Raw genomic sequence first — 17,968 nt, forward strand, 5'->3', positions numbered from 1 at the left:
TCACTTGTTTTGTGTGGCATTATTTCTTTTCCGGTAATGTCTGCCATCCTTGTTTCGAAGAAATGGTCCGACTTGCTCAAGGACGGTGCAGTTGGTCATGGCAGAAAAGTCAGAATGACTGACTATACATTGTGCATCCAGACCGATAAACGTGAACTGCCTCCTTGCCTCGCATATCTCTAGACAACATCTATATTCACGCGCTCCGACCAAATGTGTTGTGTTGCAATTTCCACACGAACACCTGTTAAATGTGAGGCATAGAAATGAGCCATGATTTATCAAAGGGGTACAAAAAACATTTATACGCCCTTACCAATCATTTAGAGCGAGTTGTCCCTCCAAACGCTGCTCTAAAACAGAAGGCAAAATGCCATCCTCGTCTTCTTCATCGGCGGCCATATCGGCATCTTGGCTGTCTGCGAGAGGTTCGCCTTGATAGGGAGCAAAATTCCCGTTCAACCCAAAATAGACGCCACCATCTTCCTCTTCGCTACTGGAGACAACTTCGCTTCGTTCAGAAGAAGATTCACTGGACAAAACTTCGATGTCTGCCATCTCCTTCGCCCACGAATACAAACAAACAGTGAGCGAAATAAACCACGCTATCCGAGTGAACACAACCAGTGACGTCATCAATCCATTTCGCTCGGTACCAGAGCCCGGACATGGTTTTGTGTAAAATTTTCGATTTGAACGGTTGAAAAAGTTATCTTTCGCTTCTTTTTGGCCAAAGCAAATTATCTCATGATGATCAGCATATTCAAAACTACAGGTTAGAGCAAAAATTTCAGATACGAAAATTTCGTTTCAGTAGCACTTTAAATAGCCTTATCAGAGCATTATACCATACCCTACGTTTGTGTTGAAAGATTTTTTGAGGGGTGGGGGTGAGGAGAGGAGGGCCTCTTAGGGTCAGGGGGTTCCGAAGCAATTTGAAGCTAAGAAGGGGAGCCTCATTAGAGAGAAGACGTTTGATAGAGCGTTCAAGAAAAAGTAGGAACCCAGGAAAAAAAAATGAGGAGAGCCTCCGCAAGATCTTGGTTTTGTTCTCGCACCTGCTTTTTGGCCTCAGCGAGTTCTTTCTTAGTTTTCACCAGCATGGCTTTCATTTTCAGTGCTCTCTCTTCGGCTTGTTGCCGTTGACTGTCGACCATTTCTGCAACCGACACAAAATTCATTAATATAAAGTGGTGAAGAATCCTTCGCAACGACTGAACATTAAGGCGGCGAGTGCAAGAGGGGAGATGAAGTCAATTCGAACCATGCAAAAAAATCAAGGTGTCTTGGATTGAAGTGTTCCAGCCAGATGCTCAGCTAAGAGGCCAGTCATTATTCATCGCAGGAGGGGGGGGTGTTAAACGGAAGATTTTGGAAGGATCAGGTGGTTTTCAGGGAGAATGGAAGGGGAATCAGTCGTCAACAACAGAGTATAAAGGAGGGGGGGGGGAATATAGAAAATAAAGGGGAGATCAAAAATATTACATATATCTTATTAACCAAGCGCGAAGGTCGTACTAGGAGAATATCGGCCCGAGGTCTTGACAGTACGGACCTCGCTGCGCTCGGTCCGTACAAAAAAGACCGAGGGCCGATATTCTTCCAGTACGGTCCCGAGCAAGCTTGGTTAATAAGAGATTTATTATACGACTGAAGTTCAAAGGGACACAAGTGCGGTATCATTCGGGACCATTCGGGACAGTGCCCGGTCCAATACTGAGAGAATATTGACCGGCAATAGAGCATTTTGATTGGTTTATTTTAGTTATTGGCCCTCTGACTGCCCGAGTCGAGTAATAAACAGCCTTATGGAAGGGTTAGGTAAATCTTATCGAGACACAACTGAAGTCCCCCCCTCCACCTCCTGCGATAAATAACAATAAATAACAACCAGTCCCTACATCAGATCTTTTCTTTCAATCACCTATCTGAGTTTTGAAGTCATCCGCTTTTTTATCCACTCGAGAAACTTCCTCCAGTGAATCTTGTAGAGCCTTTTCCTTCTCCGAGAGTTTGTTCTGCAGCGCCTCCAGGGATTTCTGATAATCCTCCATCTCTAAGCTCATCAAACTGCTCTGGTTGGCTTCCTGTATTTTTTTTTAAGGAATAAACGAGGGAAAGCTGACTCTACAGCTTGGTAATCCACGGGAGACGAAACCGTTGGATAAATTTTTTCAAAATATAATCATACACACATGAAACTTGTCATAAACATATGAAACAAGTAAGAGCACCATCTCTGTAGTTCTCTAGTTGATCATTTAGTCCTTTCACTCCCGAGATCTCATTAGCAATTCTCCTTACTGTCTGCCATACAATCTTATGATATTAGTTTGGAGAATTTGGTATTGGATTAACTAATTATCCCCTAATTGATATTTTTCTTTATTCTTGAGCTGAAAATTTGCAAATTTTCTTATTCGAATAAATTCGTTTGTTTTGCACGTGATTTAGAAGCACAGAGAAGTTAAGGGCTATTCTGTAATTTTCAGGACAAAATTGTGCCTTATCCTTATTCCTCGAAATTTTAGTGATATCTCTGAGACATGTAACCAGCTAATATCACTCAATTTCCAACCTTTTCTGCAGCTTCTAATTGTCGTTTAGTTGTTTCCAGTTGATTTTTTGTCTCCTCGTGTCGTCTCCGTTCCTCCGTCAAACCCTCGTCAGTGTTCTCCAGTTTATTTAACAGCTGCAAACAAACAAACAAACAAGCATTAACAAATGGTAAACACCACAGCGTACACTACTGAGTTATGGATGCACGCGGGAGGTTGCTAAGCACGAAAGAAGCGTAAGAGTCGCGCGAGGCGATAGCCGAGAGCGACTCTAGCTTCTTGAGTGCTTAGCAAACCTCCCAAGTGCATCCATAACTCAATAGTGTACGCTGTGGTGTTTACCATTTGTTTTATAACATAACATTGATACATTGTAGCTAATGAGTTCCCTTTTATTTAACAAATCTTACGTGACCAGAAAAAACAAGCGCGCGCGGAAAAATAGTCTTTGCATTTGCTCACGTCAGCAGCGTACACCCATGGGCAAATGGGGGACGCTAAATTGACCAATCAGAGCGCGCGCTTTACTTTGGTTATGTTATACTAATTAGAACAGAACAAAACAATACACACTTAATTCATACGCATTGCGTACCTATTTCGATTACCGTGACAATCGTAACCGTTTCAAAATTAAACAAACCTCTGAGTGCTCTTTGTTGACTTGTTCCAGCTCTTTGGAGGTACTATTAAACTTCTTTTCGAGATCAGAAATGTCTTGCATACTTTTGATGCTTTCTGTTTTTAGCAACTATGGGGGAAAAAGTCACAAGATTAAAAGAAAGTACTGAAACGCTATAAGCCTACAGATTACCAACCAGTCGAGAACCTTCACACGGTCATGTTATAATTACCTCAGTTTCTCTAAGAAACTCCTGGATTTGTGAGTTTAGCTTTTCTTGCTCTGCTTTGGAATCAGTACGTTCTCTCTCCACAACCTGCAAAATTGCCAATCAACATTTTACCACCACGAAGGGAGAAGAATAAAGATTCTGTACAACGTTCCGGAAAAGACCTCACCTTAAGCAACGATTCATAATTTTTGTTCAAACTTTCATTCTCAGCTAACAGCTTTTCGGCTTCTAGGCGAACACTAGCCAGTTCTTGCGTAACCTGCGTCATGTTATCAGATGAGCTGGCTGTCCTGTAACAACGTATTGTAACAACGTGTCAACAACAAATCGTGTTTCCTTTGGGCTCAACTTTTCGCATGAACCCTTTACAAGCTAACATTGATATTCATATTTTCCACACGGTTCTGGGAATCGCTGTTTTAAACTAGCTTTGATTCCCTCCAGCAAACTGGAACTAATCAGCTTGCATTTCAGGTAATAAAGTTTTTAACACTTCGATATACATGCAGCAGCGCCGTTTGGTGGCAATTGTAGTACAACAATTCCTATGGATAATAAATTGGTTTGGGGGACAAACGAGTATTGACGATGATGGGTCAACTTACTTGGATTTTTCTATTTCCAGTTCCTCTTGAAGTTCAGTTAGCTGGGTTTGCAGTTCCTGAAACGCAAGTTGCGCGACAAAGTGATAATCATTTCGAAGACACCAATTAACAAATAACAAACGTGTCATTATCCCCTGTAAGGGGGTGGAGGGGGAAAATCAGAGGATTTAGGTTGTCATGGTAAAATTCACCTGATCCTCCCCCATAAGGCTCTTTAACATTCTTATGATTACCCTTAATATACTCCGTTAGCGACGACTGATCCCCTTGAAGACCAAGTGATCCCCCCCAAATCTTCCCCCCCTCCCCCCAAATCCTCCGCCTCCTCCCCCCTTCCCCCCTTGTTTCTAAATAGTTCATATTTTAGGCGGGTAAGGAAAACGCTCTCTGGCTAAAACATTTATGAACAGAGAACGCCTCTTAACCTTAGTAAGAATTTTAAGCCTGGTTTGTCTTCTACTTTTCGTGTTTACCTGATATTCGTTAGTTTGCTTCAGCGTTTCTTCTTGCTGCTCAACAAACTTGGCGTTCAACGTCTCGGCGTCTTTTTTCAATTCTTCTATTGTGGTGATCAGTTCGTCTTTTTCGTCCTTCCACTAAACGAACGTAAAAAATCAAAAAATCAAACAAACATGTTGCTGCTGAATAATTGGGATATATCAACAAAGTTGAAATGGTAAATTGGCCACCGTAACGATTACAAAAGCTCCGACGAATGGGCTAACGCTCGAAACGTCAGCTTTTGTAATCGTTACGGTGGCCAATTTACCATTTCAACTTTGTTGATATATCCAAATTATTTCGTTACCCCCCACCGACGCAGCCCCAAACAGTTTCTTTAGAAACTATCACCCTTTATTCACGTTGCTGCTGAATTAACCCTTTACACCCCAATATCATTACGCATATTCTCCATACTTTACTCCATACGTTTCCTGAAGTGCTAACTAGGAGAATTTGTTTAACAATCAAGAGCTTCTTTAGTTGGTGTTGTATTTCCCTTATTTTCGCTACTTAATGTTGGATTCAAGAATTATATAAGAGGGAAAAATTAAATCCGTTTCTCCCTCCCCGGGGGGGGGGAAGGGTACGGCTACACGCAGGCTAGATGTTGAAACAGTAAGTTGGAGTCACTAGGATAGGATAGGATAGGATATTTATTTATAAACGGTTTTTCCATCAGTTGATTTAGTTAATTATCCATACTAGAAACCTATCTATCTAACTACAATAATAATTTGATAATAATAATTCAAATAAAAGAAATAAATAAAAATTCTGCTTTTCATGGAGACCGTCTCTAAAATTTACTTAAAATTAAGATCTTACTTTAAACTGTGGCGATTTAATTTAGATTTGAAATGAGTCAGCGAAGACGCTTGTCTTAGGTCTACAGGTAAGTTGTCCAACAATTGAGCTCCGCTGTACAAAAAACTTCTCTTGAGATAGTCAGTTCGAGGTTGTGGAAGAACTAGAAAGTACTCAAGGATAAGCGAGAGCAAAGCTAGAATTTTCTGTCTGTTATAAGGAGGCGAATATCAAACAAAACTGCGCTGTGATACAAACCTGCTTCTTGCAATTCTCCAGTTCTTTTTTGGCTTTGATGGCGACTTGTTTTAGTTTGTTCATCTTATCGTCTTTTTCCTTATTCTCGCGCTCTAGCACTTCTGCAAAACAGAGAAGAATTACAAAGCTGGGCATTTAAAAAACTGTACCACAAGGATACCACAAATTAAGCCATGAGGTTTCCGTACTTATCCAAGCGAATTTCCAAGCGATCGGAACGGTTACCGATGGCCCGAACGTTCGATACGCTTGCATTCATCCGGAAAGAGCCTTATGCATAAACATGGTTTACATATGGTTACCCCAAGTAGAACAATTTTCAACTGAGTGTCGAAAATAATGCAGGATTGCTTTGCTTTTCCTTAACTTCGCTCTGTGATTGGTCCAGAAAACTCAGTCGCACCATTTTCTAAACCAATCACATGCAAACCAAAAACCATCCCGATTTGGTCATTGGCGTTTTCCCGCGCTTCAAGCAGTTTGCTCGTTTTCACTTTGAATTCTCATTGGCTAATGATAATGTAAACCTTTGTTTCGATTGGTCGCTGGGATATTTACATTTTGGATACTCAATTCAAAACTGCTCTTGTCTTAATCTTCCTGGATAGGGAAACCAGGACGATCCCTTTGATCATATGGATATCAAGACGGTCTTGATAACATACCACGAGCCTCTACGGTGGTTCTTAATTCCTTTTGTAGTTCTTCTATCCTATTCGTAACCTGGCATGCCTCCTCAGCTCCTGACTCCATCTTGCTGTTCATGTGTGCTATGGTTTTTTGCACAGTCTCGACTTCAGTTTGCTGGTCGCTCAGTTGAACCCGAAGATTTTTCACCTCCATGACCTTCCCTTCGAGTTCTGCTTTCAATGTCTGAACATTTGACTCGAGGGACGAGACTGTGCTCTTGCTTTCCTCACTGACCATTTGATATTTCTGAACTTCTTCCTCTCTCCGATCAATTGTTTCATTTTTAACGCTAAGTTCATTTTCAAGTTCGCTTATTTTCAACCGCTGCGTTTCCAGTTTCGATTCCACATCAGCAAGGCAATGTTCCTTCTCCTCAATCAACGATTTCAATTGCTGCAATTCCTCCTCTTTGAGCAGAAATTCTTTATCTACAGAAGCAGTTTGCTTTTCAAATGTCTCCATTCTTTTCTTTAACTTTCTCTCAATCTCCTCCTTTGAGGAAATATTTTGGTTGAGAGATTCGATCTTCTCGCACAATTCTTTCTTTTCTGACTTAAGTTTCTCGTGCTCTTGTTCCTTTTCCTGAACGGATTGCGTGAGTCTCTCGTTACACTCCCGTAATGTCCTGATTTCGTTATCTTTAGAAGCAGTTTTTTCGTTAAAATCCATAAGATTATTCTCTTGCATCTGCAAATCTTGTTTAAGAGCAACAATCGTTTCATTATTCAGTTTGCAAGTCTTTTCAACGTCCTCTTTCTCCTCGCGGTGAGAATTGATCTGTTCCTCCATCGAACGTATTTTCAACCTCAGATCTTCTTCAACTCGTAGATGTTCTTGCAATTTCAGTTCGTATTCGCTGTTATCCTTCCCTTTATTCTGTAAACTCGATTCGAGATTTTTAACCTGCAAGTTCAAAATTTGCACCTCTTCAGAAAGAGAAACATTCAATTCCTTGGAGCCCGCTAATTCCATGGAAGTTTGTTCGAGTTTTGCATTCAAACTGTCAACAAACTCTTGGAAATTCTCCAACTCTTTTTCCTTCCCACTGAGATTTTCCCTGCAGTCATTGATTTCCCTTTCCTTCGCCTGAAAGCTTTCGTTCAGTTTCTCAAAACTCGATTTGAGAGCCCCAAACTCCTCCGTTTGTTTAGTCAATCCATCACTGCATTTCTCTCTTTCCTCCAGCTCGCTATTCAATGCCTTTACTTTTTCTTGTGATTTCTGTAAATTCTGCTTCAGCTGTTTCACGGCCTTCACAGCTTTCTTAAACTCTTCTTCTTTGCTTCTCAACTTCTCCGAAACAGTTTCCAATTCATTCTTGTTTTGGTCGAGACTCGTTGATAACTCAGCTATCTGGACATCTCTCTCCTGTAAACTTTCGTTCAATTTCTCGATGGTCGTGGCTAGCGCTTCCTTTTCGTTATTTAGCCTTTGTATTTTCTCATCAAGTAGTCCAACAGACTCACTCATGGTCTCCTTTTCCTGACTAAAATCATTCAATCGCGATTTCAACCCTGTAAGTTCGTTATCCTTCAAAGCAAGCGATTCTCTCAGTGTGCTAATTTCAGGGTTGAGTTTTTCCAATTCTTTTTTGTTTTCTTCGAGTTCACATAAAGCCTCAGTTAGTTCACTTCCTTTTTCTTCAAAGGACGTGTTCAGTGTATGGACAGTTTGCTTCAAGCTTTGATTATCCTACAGAGAGAAAAAGATAAATCATAAAACTCTCTGGGTCAGAACAAAAATTGGATACAAAGAAGTTTATGAATTTTGAATACATGAAAATCATATCTGTGTACTGCGGTTTCATGAAATGTATGAAAGCGTTCCTCGCTAGGTGGAAATAAGGCCTGAAAAAATTCAGGCACCTACTAGATAAGTAGGCTTTATTACTGCGAGGAACGCTTTCATACACAAAGAAATTTGTTTACAAAGGTAAACAACCTTGGATTTTGAAGATTTTACTATGAACACTTTATCAATCCTTTACAACCTAATATCAGTACCAAATTCTCCACACTCTTCTTTAGTATAATTTCAGAGCTGAGCAAAGAGTTTCCAGCAATCTGATTAGTCGAGCGGTTCCTTATATGACGCTATATAAACCGCTCCACACGGTTTATATAAAATGTTAAAATAAAATGTTAATAAATGTTACTAAAATGTTATGATTTTAGAAATTTCTCTGTTGTTCAGCTCTGAAATTATACTAAAACAATTATTCGCCTCAGGTTCGGTGAATATTGTCGAATAATCCCCGAGACGAAGTCGAGGGGATTATTCGACAATATTCACCTCGCCTTCGGCGAATTGTTAAATATAAATTTCCTCTGGTATTGACAAGGAGAATTCGTTTAACAATCAGAGCTTCTTAGGTTGGACACCATTTCTTTTATTCAGATGATCTCAATAAATGATTTAGCAGTATAACTGAAACGAGAACTTAGTTGCAGGTCACACTCAGGGAATGATTCTATGCTTACCACGAGTGTGACATATCAAAATATTGATCAGTTCTGATTACATATATTTTAGTTCTAGTCTGTTCAAAAACTCTCTCTTTTTAACGATAACCTAAATCGCAAGCAAAAAATGCTGAAATTGTGAGCCCTTCCCTTTGTCGATGGCGTAGAGCAATGAAGTGTAGATTGTTTTCGTTACATAAAACTTCAAGAGCGCGTGACATGAGACTGTGTTGTGTGATTTACCTGTTGTAGTCCGCTGTTTATTTCTTGAAGCTCAGAAAGTTGCTGGTAATGAAGCGATTCTGTGGATAATTGACCTGACTGTATTTCAGCTAATCTTCCCGATAAATCCTGAAAAAAACCCAAGAGAGAAAAAATATCTTTTCATCTCCAAAATTTTGACATTTAATTTTCATTACACCAAACTACCTTTTGTCGATTTCTAAATTTTCCCGACGAAGTGTCACGCAAACAGGTTAAAGGGAAAAACAAATGAAAAAAAAAAAAAAAAAAAGAGAACAGGACACAAAACTGGGCAATACTTTTCCCACTATTTCCAAAGCAAAAAGAACGGACAAAACATGGATTATTAGGCGAGCTTAGGAAAGAAAAAATTCTTTCGTTTGCCGCACCATGTAACGAAAGTCTGAAGGTTTAGATAAAGACAGAAGCTGATAGCTGAAGCCATTTATTGGATCTTCAAATGCTACTTTCTTTATCAATAATACAACCTAAAAAACACGGCTCTAGCGGAATAAAAAACCATATGAGAAGAAAACAACCAACAAGGAAAGAGGAACTTAAACGATGATGAGGATAAAAGCGGATTGAAAACGAAAAAAATCTCGCCTCTAGGTGATAAGTAAAATGGTTCTCGATAGTCTTGGGATACAAGGAAACACGAGAACTTGTTCCGAATCGACAATGAGAATTGTTGAAACAAAATTGCTTAAACGCCTTATAAAGCGAACAAACAGTGATCTGAGCATAAATTTTGTATTCAAAGTTGTACCTTGTGTTCCTTCGACAGCGCGTCGAATTGTACATGAAGATCCTCCAGCTCCTCGTGTAGTTGCTCAATATAATCATTCAACTCCTGCAATAAAGCAAACATCGAGTTATGACTGGCTCTGTTTGGAAAAACAGAGGCATATTACAGATAGAAAATGGCGTTGGAAGTTATTTCGTGACGTAGAACTGTAGCTAAACCTAAGAATGAAAAACTGTTTGTACCCAAACAACAACAAGGGAAAGAGAAATTGTGGGTTAAGAGGGATATATCTCAAGCATCGAATAATACGACCCTGTTAGCTACTTACGAGGATAATATTTTCATTACCGAACAGGTATGAATAACCAAGGCACAAAAAAAAAAACAACAACAACTACAGCCGCAAATAAAAGAAGTGAAACCTCGCTGTATGTGGTCTTCTTGATCACAAGACAAAATATGATCGTCTTTCATAACGATGTCAACAAAACTGTATCACTTCTAAGATCCTTCTTTATCGCTTTAAAAATCTTGTTCTGGAATGGTGTTTGATAGCGGACCAGCACGATATAGTCCCAACGAACGTCATATGCGCTGGCCTCCTCAAACGACTGTTTATAATGGCAAAAAAGATAGTAAATAAAGTTGTTCTTCGTTTTGTTACGAGCGTGGAAAACGAATATAATACGAATCCTACCGAACGACCGAACCCCTGACCTTCAGATACGTTCAATGCCATAAACTATGATTCTGAAATTAAATTCTAGGTATAATTCTGAATAATTCTTCGAGAAACAAAATTTGAGGATAAATTTAACAATGATTAAAATACGCTATAGTTTCGTGATGACAATGGGAAACAAGTACATTTGTACACACTAAAAGCTCGCTGTTCGAAATACTGTCTAACGTACCTACAAAACAGAAAACAAGAAGTCACTTGGAACCTTCTCTTTCAGTACAATTTAGTTTGTTTCAGAGAGATTTTTCACCTACAATGGCGGCACTCGCAAAAATAAAGAGCGTGACATCAAGCATTTGATATGTTCGAATAAATTATGCGTCCACTACCAATTCATCAGTCACGCGATCCAATATATCTGGACTATCTAGTTTACAACTTTACCTTCTTCTCTCTCAATTCATCGTTGTATTTAGCTTGGAGATCGTCTTGCGTTCTAAATAGCTCTTCGATCTCCGCTTCTTGGTGCTGAAAAGAAAAAAAAATTAATAAGAAAATTGGCCGATGAAAATGTTTGACGTGGCGCGGCGAAAGTTTAACAAAAATACCATTTGTACAGTATAGTTTCGACAGAAAAGAATCGAAATTATAAATAACAAACACTGTACAAAAAACTGGGAACAAAATCACAAAAGATTACCCAGTGCTGCTTCAAAGATCGCACATATCAGTAAAGTAAACCTTTTGAATCGAAGAAATCGATCACGCATGCGACTTCGCAATTTACGCTACTTTTTACTTTTACAGGTGGAGACACAAACAGCTTTGCTGAGTATACAATCTTAATTTGCTTCGTCGAAGGACAGACTGATCGTTGCATCCTACCAAACTATAAATGAAATAATCAAGGAAAATCTAAAAGCTAAGCGTTTAATAGGTAACAAACGGATGTCAGTAAATACATCATCAGCAAACTCATTTTAACGAACACAAGTTTGAAGAAATAGAACGACGTGTGCAAAAAATTCAAACAATAAACATACCTTCCTGAAAACAAAACGAAACACGCTCGAAATAATTCGCAAAGTTGTCAAAGAATACACATTTTCGCGAGTAACTTTACTGGCATACGCTTCGAACTATAGGTGTCTTGGACTAATGACAATATGCAAATCTCTACGCAACCGGATGTATAAGTTACTAACCAAGACGTAATAAAATGACGCCTTGTGAACAAATGTAGGAGGTATCCTTGCAATACATTAGCCAAAACATGGCGAAATACGTTAATTTCAATTTTTGGAGTCGCTTTTGTCTAGACGGGGTAAAAATGAGTTAGAACTTTGTTGTAACGTGGTGAAATATTCAATCTGCACTATTTTTACAGACAGTAATATATTCACGAGAAAACCAATATACAATTTAGGCAAAATTTACATCTTCAAAAAAATAAGTCAACATAATCTTCGAAAAAAAAAGGACGACGCTACGTATGTCACATTCAATAAACATAACCGTTGCTAGGTAACCTTCCATGCACACGCGTACGCCGCAAGCAACGGAAGTTGTAAGAGTTTCAATTCATGCCACAGCGTCAGTATATTCTTGGGCAGAGATGCGATAACAAGAAAGTTAAAATATTAAATATTTGAGGGATCTTGTTTAAAAACAACTTGACCTACGGATGAAAATCAAGCAAAAAACTGATGTATGAAGGTGGACTGCAATTTCATCAATTAAAAAAAAGCAGCTTTAAATATTCAGGCTTCGACGAGATTCAAACCTGTGCCACCCAGATACTTGGGCGCTACTAACAACATTGTAACGAAGCCACACGAAGGCAGATTTTAGAGAGTTCTTCTATCACGTAGAGGACTTGATAACAAATTGTTATGAAACACATTTTTTAATCGTGACTCGCTTCCAACGTAGCAGTGTAGTGATAACGTAAGAGAAAGTTAGGTAGTTGTCGCTCCTTAGGGGGGGGGGGAGGGGTGAAGGGTTAAACAGGTTACTCTACGATTTACAACATGAGTACTTACAGATTTCTCTTCGTTCGCCTCCTTTAATTGCTTTGAAAGCAGTTGAGTTTTACTCTCTAACTCTTGAATTACTCGCCGAGAATCCTGCAATAAAACAACACAACACGGATTTCAACAACCAAGATGAATTCTCACATTAAAGTCATAACCAAAAACATAGAGGGTGTGGATGGGTATTAGAGATAACTAAGCTGCAGAACTAACGTTTTGGCAAACGGACGAAAGTACAGGACAAGCGTGAAGGGCAAGCCCCGCGCGAGACGAGGCACCCCACGTCTCACACGCGATTCGCTAAACCTCTCGCATGTTACTCGCCCCTCCCTAATGATTTCCTCCACTTGCCTGAAAAGAAAAATGAAACACATTGCTTCACTTTTGCACGAAAAGGAACGCGATACAAACCTCTAACTTGGCGTTGAGTGTTGTCTGCTGTTCTTCAGTCAGCTTCAAAGATTGATGCAGTTGTTCCTTGTCATTCCTAGCAAAATCTAACTGCTGACGCAGGTCCTAATTGAGAGAAAGAAATGACACTGCTTTTACTTCGACGAGTAATGATAACTTGCAGTTTTGTACACATCGTCACCATTAGACCTCATCGAACAACCCCGCAACTGCAGCCGAGTGAACGAGTAAACAGCAGAGCAACCTAATCTTTGAAAAGCGCGGGAGACACTACACTTCCAAAAAAAAAAAAATGTTTACCACTTGTTTGGCGCGAAAACAGTTACATTAGTGTTATATACGCAGGAAACGCTACCCAAGTTAAGCTACCATTGGTAACTTTTGCACGCAAAGGAACGACACCGTGCGTACAAATTCACTCTGGTTGGTTAGCACAAACTTCGTCATCCAATCGAAAACAATCTTACATAATAACTACCAAAGCTTATATGATTGTTACACATTAAAATAAATCAAAGAAAAATCAAATGAATTTAAAATTTTACACTGAGTTCTGTATATGCTAATCGCTGTTTACCCAGAAGAAAATAAGCTACAAATAAACTATTGAATCGTTACCCAGCACCAAGAAAAGATTACACTTCAGCTCATACCAGAAAGTGAGCCAAACCCTCGATTTAAACAGCAAAAGAACCCCAAAGTGAATGTTAGCAAAGTAATAGGAAGAGATTCGTGACAAGAAAGAGATGTTTACAAGTATTATGTCAGGAAGCTTACAAGGTTGAACGTCGCAGCAACGAAATACAACTACATGTGGTAAAATGATGACTGTATCGAGAATTTTTGCAGAGAAATGAGGAAACTGATACTAAAAGCCGCGTCTTAAATGAATAACTGACGATGAAAAACAGAGATAAAAAACAAGCAATGAATTGTTACATGGCAAGTTCCGTTGGACTCTGACATGAGTGTGTGAAGAACAAAATGGCGCTTGTTAGCAGCAGGTTAAATGAAAACAGAAATTGGCGTTAGTTTATTCATAAATAGCGAGAAGCTAGCGCTAAAGAGAATGTTGCATGATGCCGGGACATTTTAAAACTGCAGCCCTCTTGAATTCGTTAGGACTAAATGCGTTTCGAAATCTTTCGCTCGCACACAATCCTTCACGATTCAAAATGGCTGACATTGGATTAATGACCTTCCCGGATGAAGTGATGAAAAGCTCTGTGAATGAGCTGTAGCACGCATGCGTCGGTTAAATAGACCAGTACCGTAGTAATGCACTGCTCCTGGATAAAGTTGTCTTGAAGAGCAATCAGTTCGGACAGAAGAATATTCTTTTCTTCAGAGACAGACGATAGGTGAGTAGACAACCCCTGAAAAACGGCATTCAGTGTGACGTCACTAACAATTCTGTCAATCAAACACGGGCCGGAGTGACCTCGCACCTGTGCGTATGCACTGATCATCCTTGACCCCAGTGCCCCGTGCCTCATGCTCGTCCTTGGATATGCTCTGGGAAAATTTCCCAAGTATCAAAAGAGAAACCGGTCGTTCATTCGCGCTCATGTCAGAGTCCTCTATTTCGAGCTTAAGTCAAGGCCAAGGAAGAGGAGGGAAAATCTCTCAAGACCAGAAAACTCAAAGTAACTGTTTCAAGCGTAAGTACACGCAATAAATCAGGTTGCGATTTGTTTTGGTTTTACTCATATTGATTGCGAGCTAGAACACGGAGAAGCAAAGCGAAATCAATTCAAAGTTATTTCTTCTTTTTCCTTTATTCTAGCTTCTTTATTCGCTACGCCTCTATCAAAAAACCTTTTCCATAACTCATAAACTAAGGAAGCCAGGTTAAGTTGTTAAAGCAAGACATTGAAGATAGCCTGGGAGCCACGCCTTCAGTATTTCCGCTGCAAGACACGCATTTCTCTGCCCGCGAGAAGATAGGAGACGACTCGGGGAGAGGTTTGCCAGTTCCAGACCCCTTGCACTGAGACCTCTCATCGGCTCGCGTAGCTTGAGGCCTTCATATTTTTCAGCAGGCGAAGAAACACTCGAACCGAAACGCTTAGAATGAGGGCCTACTCGCAGGCTATTAAAGATCACGTATGTAGAAAGAAAAGTTGGAAGCATTTCGTGTCTAGCAAGGAAAAAAAGAATTAGACTCTATTGCTAATTTGAAGTTTTCCCAGAGCACTTCTCTTTTCCATAGAGCACGTACGACACAGGAAGACTCTGGGGCCGAGAATGTGCTCGTGGAGCTAAATGAGAGTGAACACGCATGCGTTGTAACAAAAGGAACACGACAGTCATGGAGAAGTGTTAAAAGTGGATTAATTATTTCAAGCTAATCCGCAGCAGCGGCCAACAGACATTTAAGCAAATTTTTATTAATTGACAGCACTTGGAATTGTTCCGGTATAGCAATGGCTGACCATTAGTCGTTTACAAACGTTGCATGCACTAAATAATCGCATTCATCTAAGGGATTCTATGCGGTGGGTTCTCAAGCATATTTCAGACGCGCAACTGTTACAGGGTTGCTTTGGTCCGGGCACCTGTTGGGGCCTACTAAATTCCCAAAAGCCCACAAACCAACAAATCGCGACATATGAATTACTATCAGGCCAAGACGTTAAGTTTCAAACAATTCCAGCGCAACCGGGTACCTTATGAAAGTTGTAAGCACTCGAGGTAAGGCGGTTTGCTAACGGACATGTATGGTGTAGTTGCGGAAATCTCTGGTATGACTGTTATAGTTAACAAATGGTAAACACCAAAGCGTACACTATTGAGTTATGGATGCACGCGGGAGGTTGCTAAGCACGAAAGAAGCGTAAGAGTCGCTCGAGGCGATAGCCGAGAGCGACTCTAGCTTCTTGAGTGCTTAGCAAACCTCCCAAGTGCATCCATAACTCAATAGAGTACGCTGTGGTGTTTACCATTTGTTTTATAACATAACATTGATACATTGTAGCTAAAGGGTTCCCTTTTATTTAACAAATCTTACGTGACCAGAAAAAACAATCGCGCGCGGAAAAATAGTCTTTGCATTTGCTCACGTCAGCAGCGTACACCCATGGGCAAATGGGGGACGCTAAATTGACCAATCAGAGCGCGCGCTTTACTTTGGTTATGTTATAATAAGGATTGCGTTATTCTGCGGTTTGACTAGATGATCATGTTGTGTGACGGAGAAACTGCACGGTGTCACTGAGGCAATAACAATGCATCAGTATCAAGAGCGTCGCGTATTCGAGGTGCAAAAGCGGTCACTTGCTTAACCTTTTAACTTCCACAAGTGATTAATATGTAACTTCTCCCTACAATATCCATATATCATCCAGCAAACAGGCGATGAGAATACTGAAACTTATCGGGTTGAAGTTTTATCTTGATCTAACATTAAATTCTCGTAACTGATTAGAAAGAAAATGTTTAGCAGCTAGTGGGGAGAATTAACAGTCAGATCTTCAAGATAAAAGGGTTAAACCTCCCACAGAATTATAAAAATTACGTCCTTCATTGGAGAGAAGTGAATCAACTTTACCTCTTGAGTTTCCTCTGCATTTTGCAATTCACTTCGTAGCTTCTTATTGTGGCTTTCAAGGGTTATATTTTCCTCTGACAAAGCTGTCAACTGGTTCGTTAAATCCTACGTAAAAAATCAATGCTTTCAGCTCAAACTCACGCACGATTTACTGTCGTTAGTAAGGCCATGGACAATATTTCTACCTTGTGGTTTTCCTCAGCTTTAGTAGTCAGCTTCTCTTCCGCAACAGTGATTCTCTCCTCCAGTGCTTCTTTTTCCTTCGATGCAGTGGCAAGTTTTTCTGTTAAATCCTACAACCAAACATAAACAAATCTCAGTAATTTGGTTATATCAACCAAGTTGAAATTGTAAATTGGCCACCGTAACGAATAAAAAAGCTGACGTTTCGAGCGTTAGCCCTTCGTCAGAGCGAATGGAGGAATTGTGGGTTGTATGTGGGTTTATATGCAGAAAGCGGGGCTACGCCATTGGTGAGAACATAGCGACGAGAAAACACGAATAAATTAGTGGAAGGAAAAGCGTTCGTTGATACCTGTGGGATTAAGAGTGCTGATTTGAAAGATAAACTTTTGTTCAAGAGTTTTGCGGCTTTCCGTGTTGCCTAAATGTAAGGAAAGACCGCAGTCAGTCTGAAGGCAGTAATTCCTTTTTACGTTCAGTGCATAAATTAATTTTAACTGATTAAAATGGAGTGAATAAGTGAGTGAATGAGTTTTAGGTCCTTACCATGAGGTAAAAAGTACTCTTTAAAAGACGTCTAAAACCCTGATCCGTGCATTAATTATCATTGGCTGCTACTCAGTTTTACATTCCCGCGCAAGTGATAACCAATCACAGACCTCACACAGCTCCTGTGAAGCTAGGTCATTCTGAGATGTCTACGTACAAGACGCCTGAAGATAGAATTCCGTATTCGCAAATCTTACCTTCATTTTCTGTTCATACGCTTGAACTTTCTCCTCAAAGGTTTCAGAAACGCTTTCACTAGCAGTCGCCTGTTCTTGGAAGGCGGCGAGCTTCATATCAAGTTCCTGAATCATAACGAACAGAAAATAGATTATCCAAATGGATGAAAGAAAGCCAATTTTTTTTGTACCCACATTGCCATGAACGCCTATGGAACCTAATCATGTATGACACCGCGCCATGGCGTGAAAAGATCAGAAAGGTCACTACTGCACTAAGAATATTCCATCGGAAAAATGGTTGCAGGAAATACTTTCCACTCGTGAATACCGTGAAAAAAATGTCAGGCCATCGAACGTAGTGGCCGGAGAGTTCTCTGATCTCCATTAAGACCTCGTCATGTTTTGTCGTGATGAAAATTGCGTACACTAACCCAACGTTATTACACGACTCGGGCAGTCAGAGGGCCAATAACTAAAATCAACCAATCAAAATGCTCTATTGCCGGTCAATATTCTCTCAGTATTGGACCGGGCACTGTCCCGAATGGTCCCGAATGATACCGCACTTGTGTCCCTTTGAACTTCAGTCGTATAATAAATCTCTTATTAACCACGCTTGCTTGGGACCGTACTGGAAGAATATCGGCCCTCGGTC

At 40.0% G+C, this 17,968-nt stretch overlaps 2 protein-coding genes across 7 annotated transcripts in view; both read right to left on the minus strand.

Annotated features, from left to right (window-relative positions):
• Positions 1 to 829, minus strand: LOC148727361 (uncharacterized). The gene is made up of 2 exons (XM_088727512.1): positions 317 to 829; positions 1 to 244 (listed from the first exon to the last, which is right to left on the minus strand). Exons 1-2 carry the CDS (start codon positions 634 to 636, stop codon positions 1 to 3), a joined length of 564 nt encoding a protein of 187 aa, XP_088583638.1. The 5' UTR covers positions 637 to 829.
• Positions 1 to 17,968, minus strand: part of LOC111330607 (uncharacterized) — a 59,718-nt gene that overhangs the window by 13,793 nt on the left and 27,957 nt on the right. For 4 of the 6 annotated variants that reach the window (XM_088727507.1, XM_088727506.1, XM_088727505.1 and 1 more), the window contains 19 exons: positions 17,332 to 17,436; positions 16,588 to 16,695; positions 16,403 to 16,507; positions 14,124 to 14,228; positions 12,853 to 12,957; positions 12,451 to 12,534; positions 10,853 to 10,936; positions 9,748 to 9,831; positions 8,979 to 9,086; positions 6,249 to 7,965; positions 5,584 to 5,684; positions 4,491 to 4,613; positions 4,018 to 4,073; positions 3,579 to 3,702; positions 3,413 to 3,496; positions 3,202 to 3,309; positions 2,579 to 2,692; positions 1,925 to 2,087; positions 1,059 to 1,159 (listed from right to left, as the gene is read on the minus strand). In XM_088727507.1, the coding sequence (XP_088583633.1) occupies positions 1,059 to 1,159; positions 1,925 to 2,087; positions 2,579 to 2,692; positions 3,202 to 3,309; positions 3,413 to 3,496; positions 3,579 to 3,702; positions 4,018 to 4,073; positions 4,491 to 4,613; positions 5,584 to 5,684; positions 6,249 to 7,965; positions 8,979 to 9,086; positions 9,748 to 9,831; positions 10,853 to 10,936; positions 12,451 to 12,534; positions 12,853 to 12,957; positions 14,124 to 14,228; positions 16,403 to 16,507; positions 16,588 to 16,695; positions 17,332 to 17,436 (3,579 nt within the window). The remainder of the gene's footprint in view (positions 1 to 1,058; positions 1,160 to 1,924; positions 2,088 to 2,578; positions 2,693 to 3,201; positions 3,310 to 3,412; positions 3,497 to 3,578; positions 3,703 to 4,017; positions 4,074 to 4,490; positions 4,614 to 5,583; positions 5,685 to 6,248; positions 7,966 to 8,978; positions 9,087 to 9,747; positions 9,832 to 10,852; positions 10,937 to 12,450; positions 12,535 to 12,852; positions 12,958 to 14,123; positions 14,229 to 16,402; positions 16,508 to 16,587; positions 16,696 to 17,331; positions 17,437 to 17,968) is intronic. The other 2 variants (XM_088727504.1, XM_088727508.1) reach the window with 1 other exon arrangement.

The sequence above is a fragment of the Stylophora pistillata genome, chromosome 7 (assembly GCF_964205215.1).
Source record: "Stylophora pistillata chromosome 7, jaStyPist1.2, whole genome shotgun sequence".
In the NCBI taxonomy this organism is placed as follows: Eukaryota; Metazoa; Cnidaria; class Anthozoa; order Scleractinia; family Pocilloporidae; genus Stylophora; species Stylophora pistillata.

What these genes read in the sequence shown, in the direction of transcription:
- LOC148727361 (XM_088727512.1), bottom strand. Translation starts at nt 636, where the DNA reads ATGACGTCACTGGTTGTGTTCACTCGGATAGCGTGGTTTATTTCGCTC. An exon ending in CAACTCGCTCTAAATGATTG is followed by an intron (nt 245 to 316) that starts GTAAGGGCGTAT and finishes CACATTTAACAG; the next exon opens with GTGTTCGTGTGGAAATTGCA.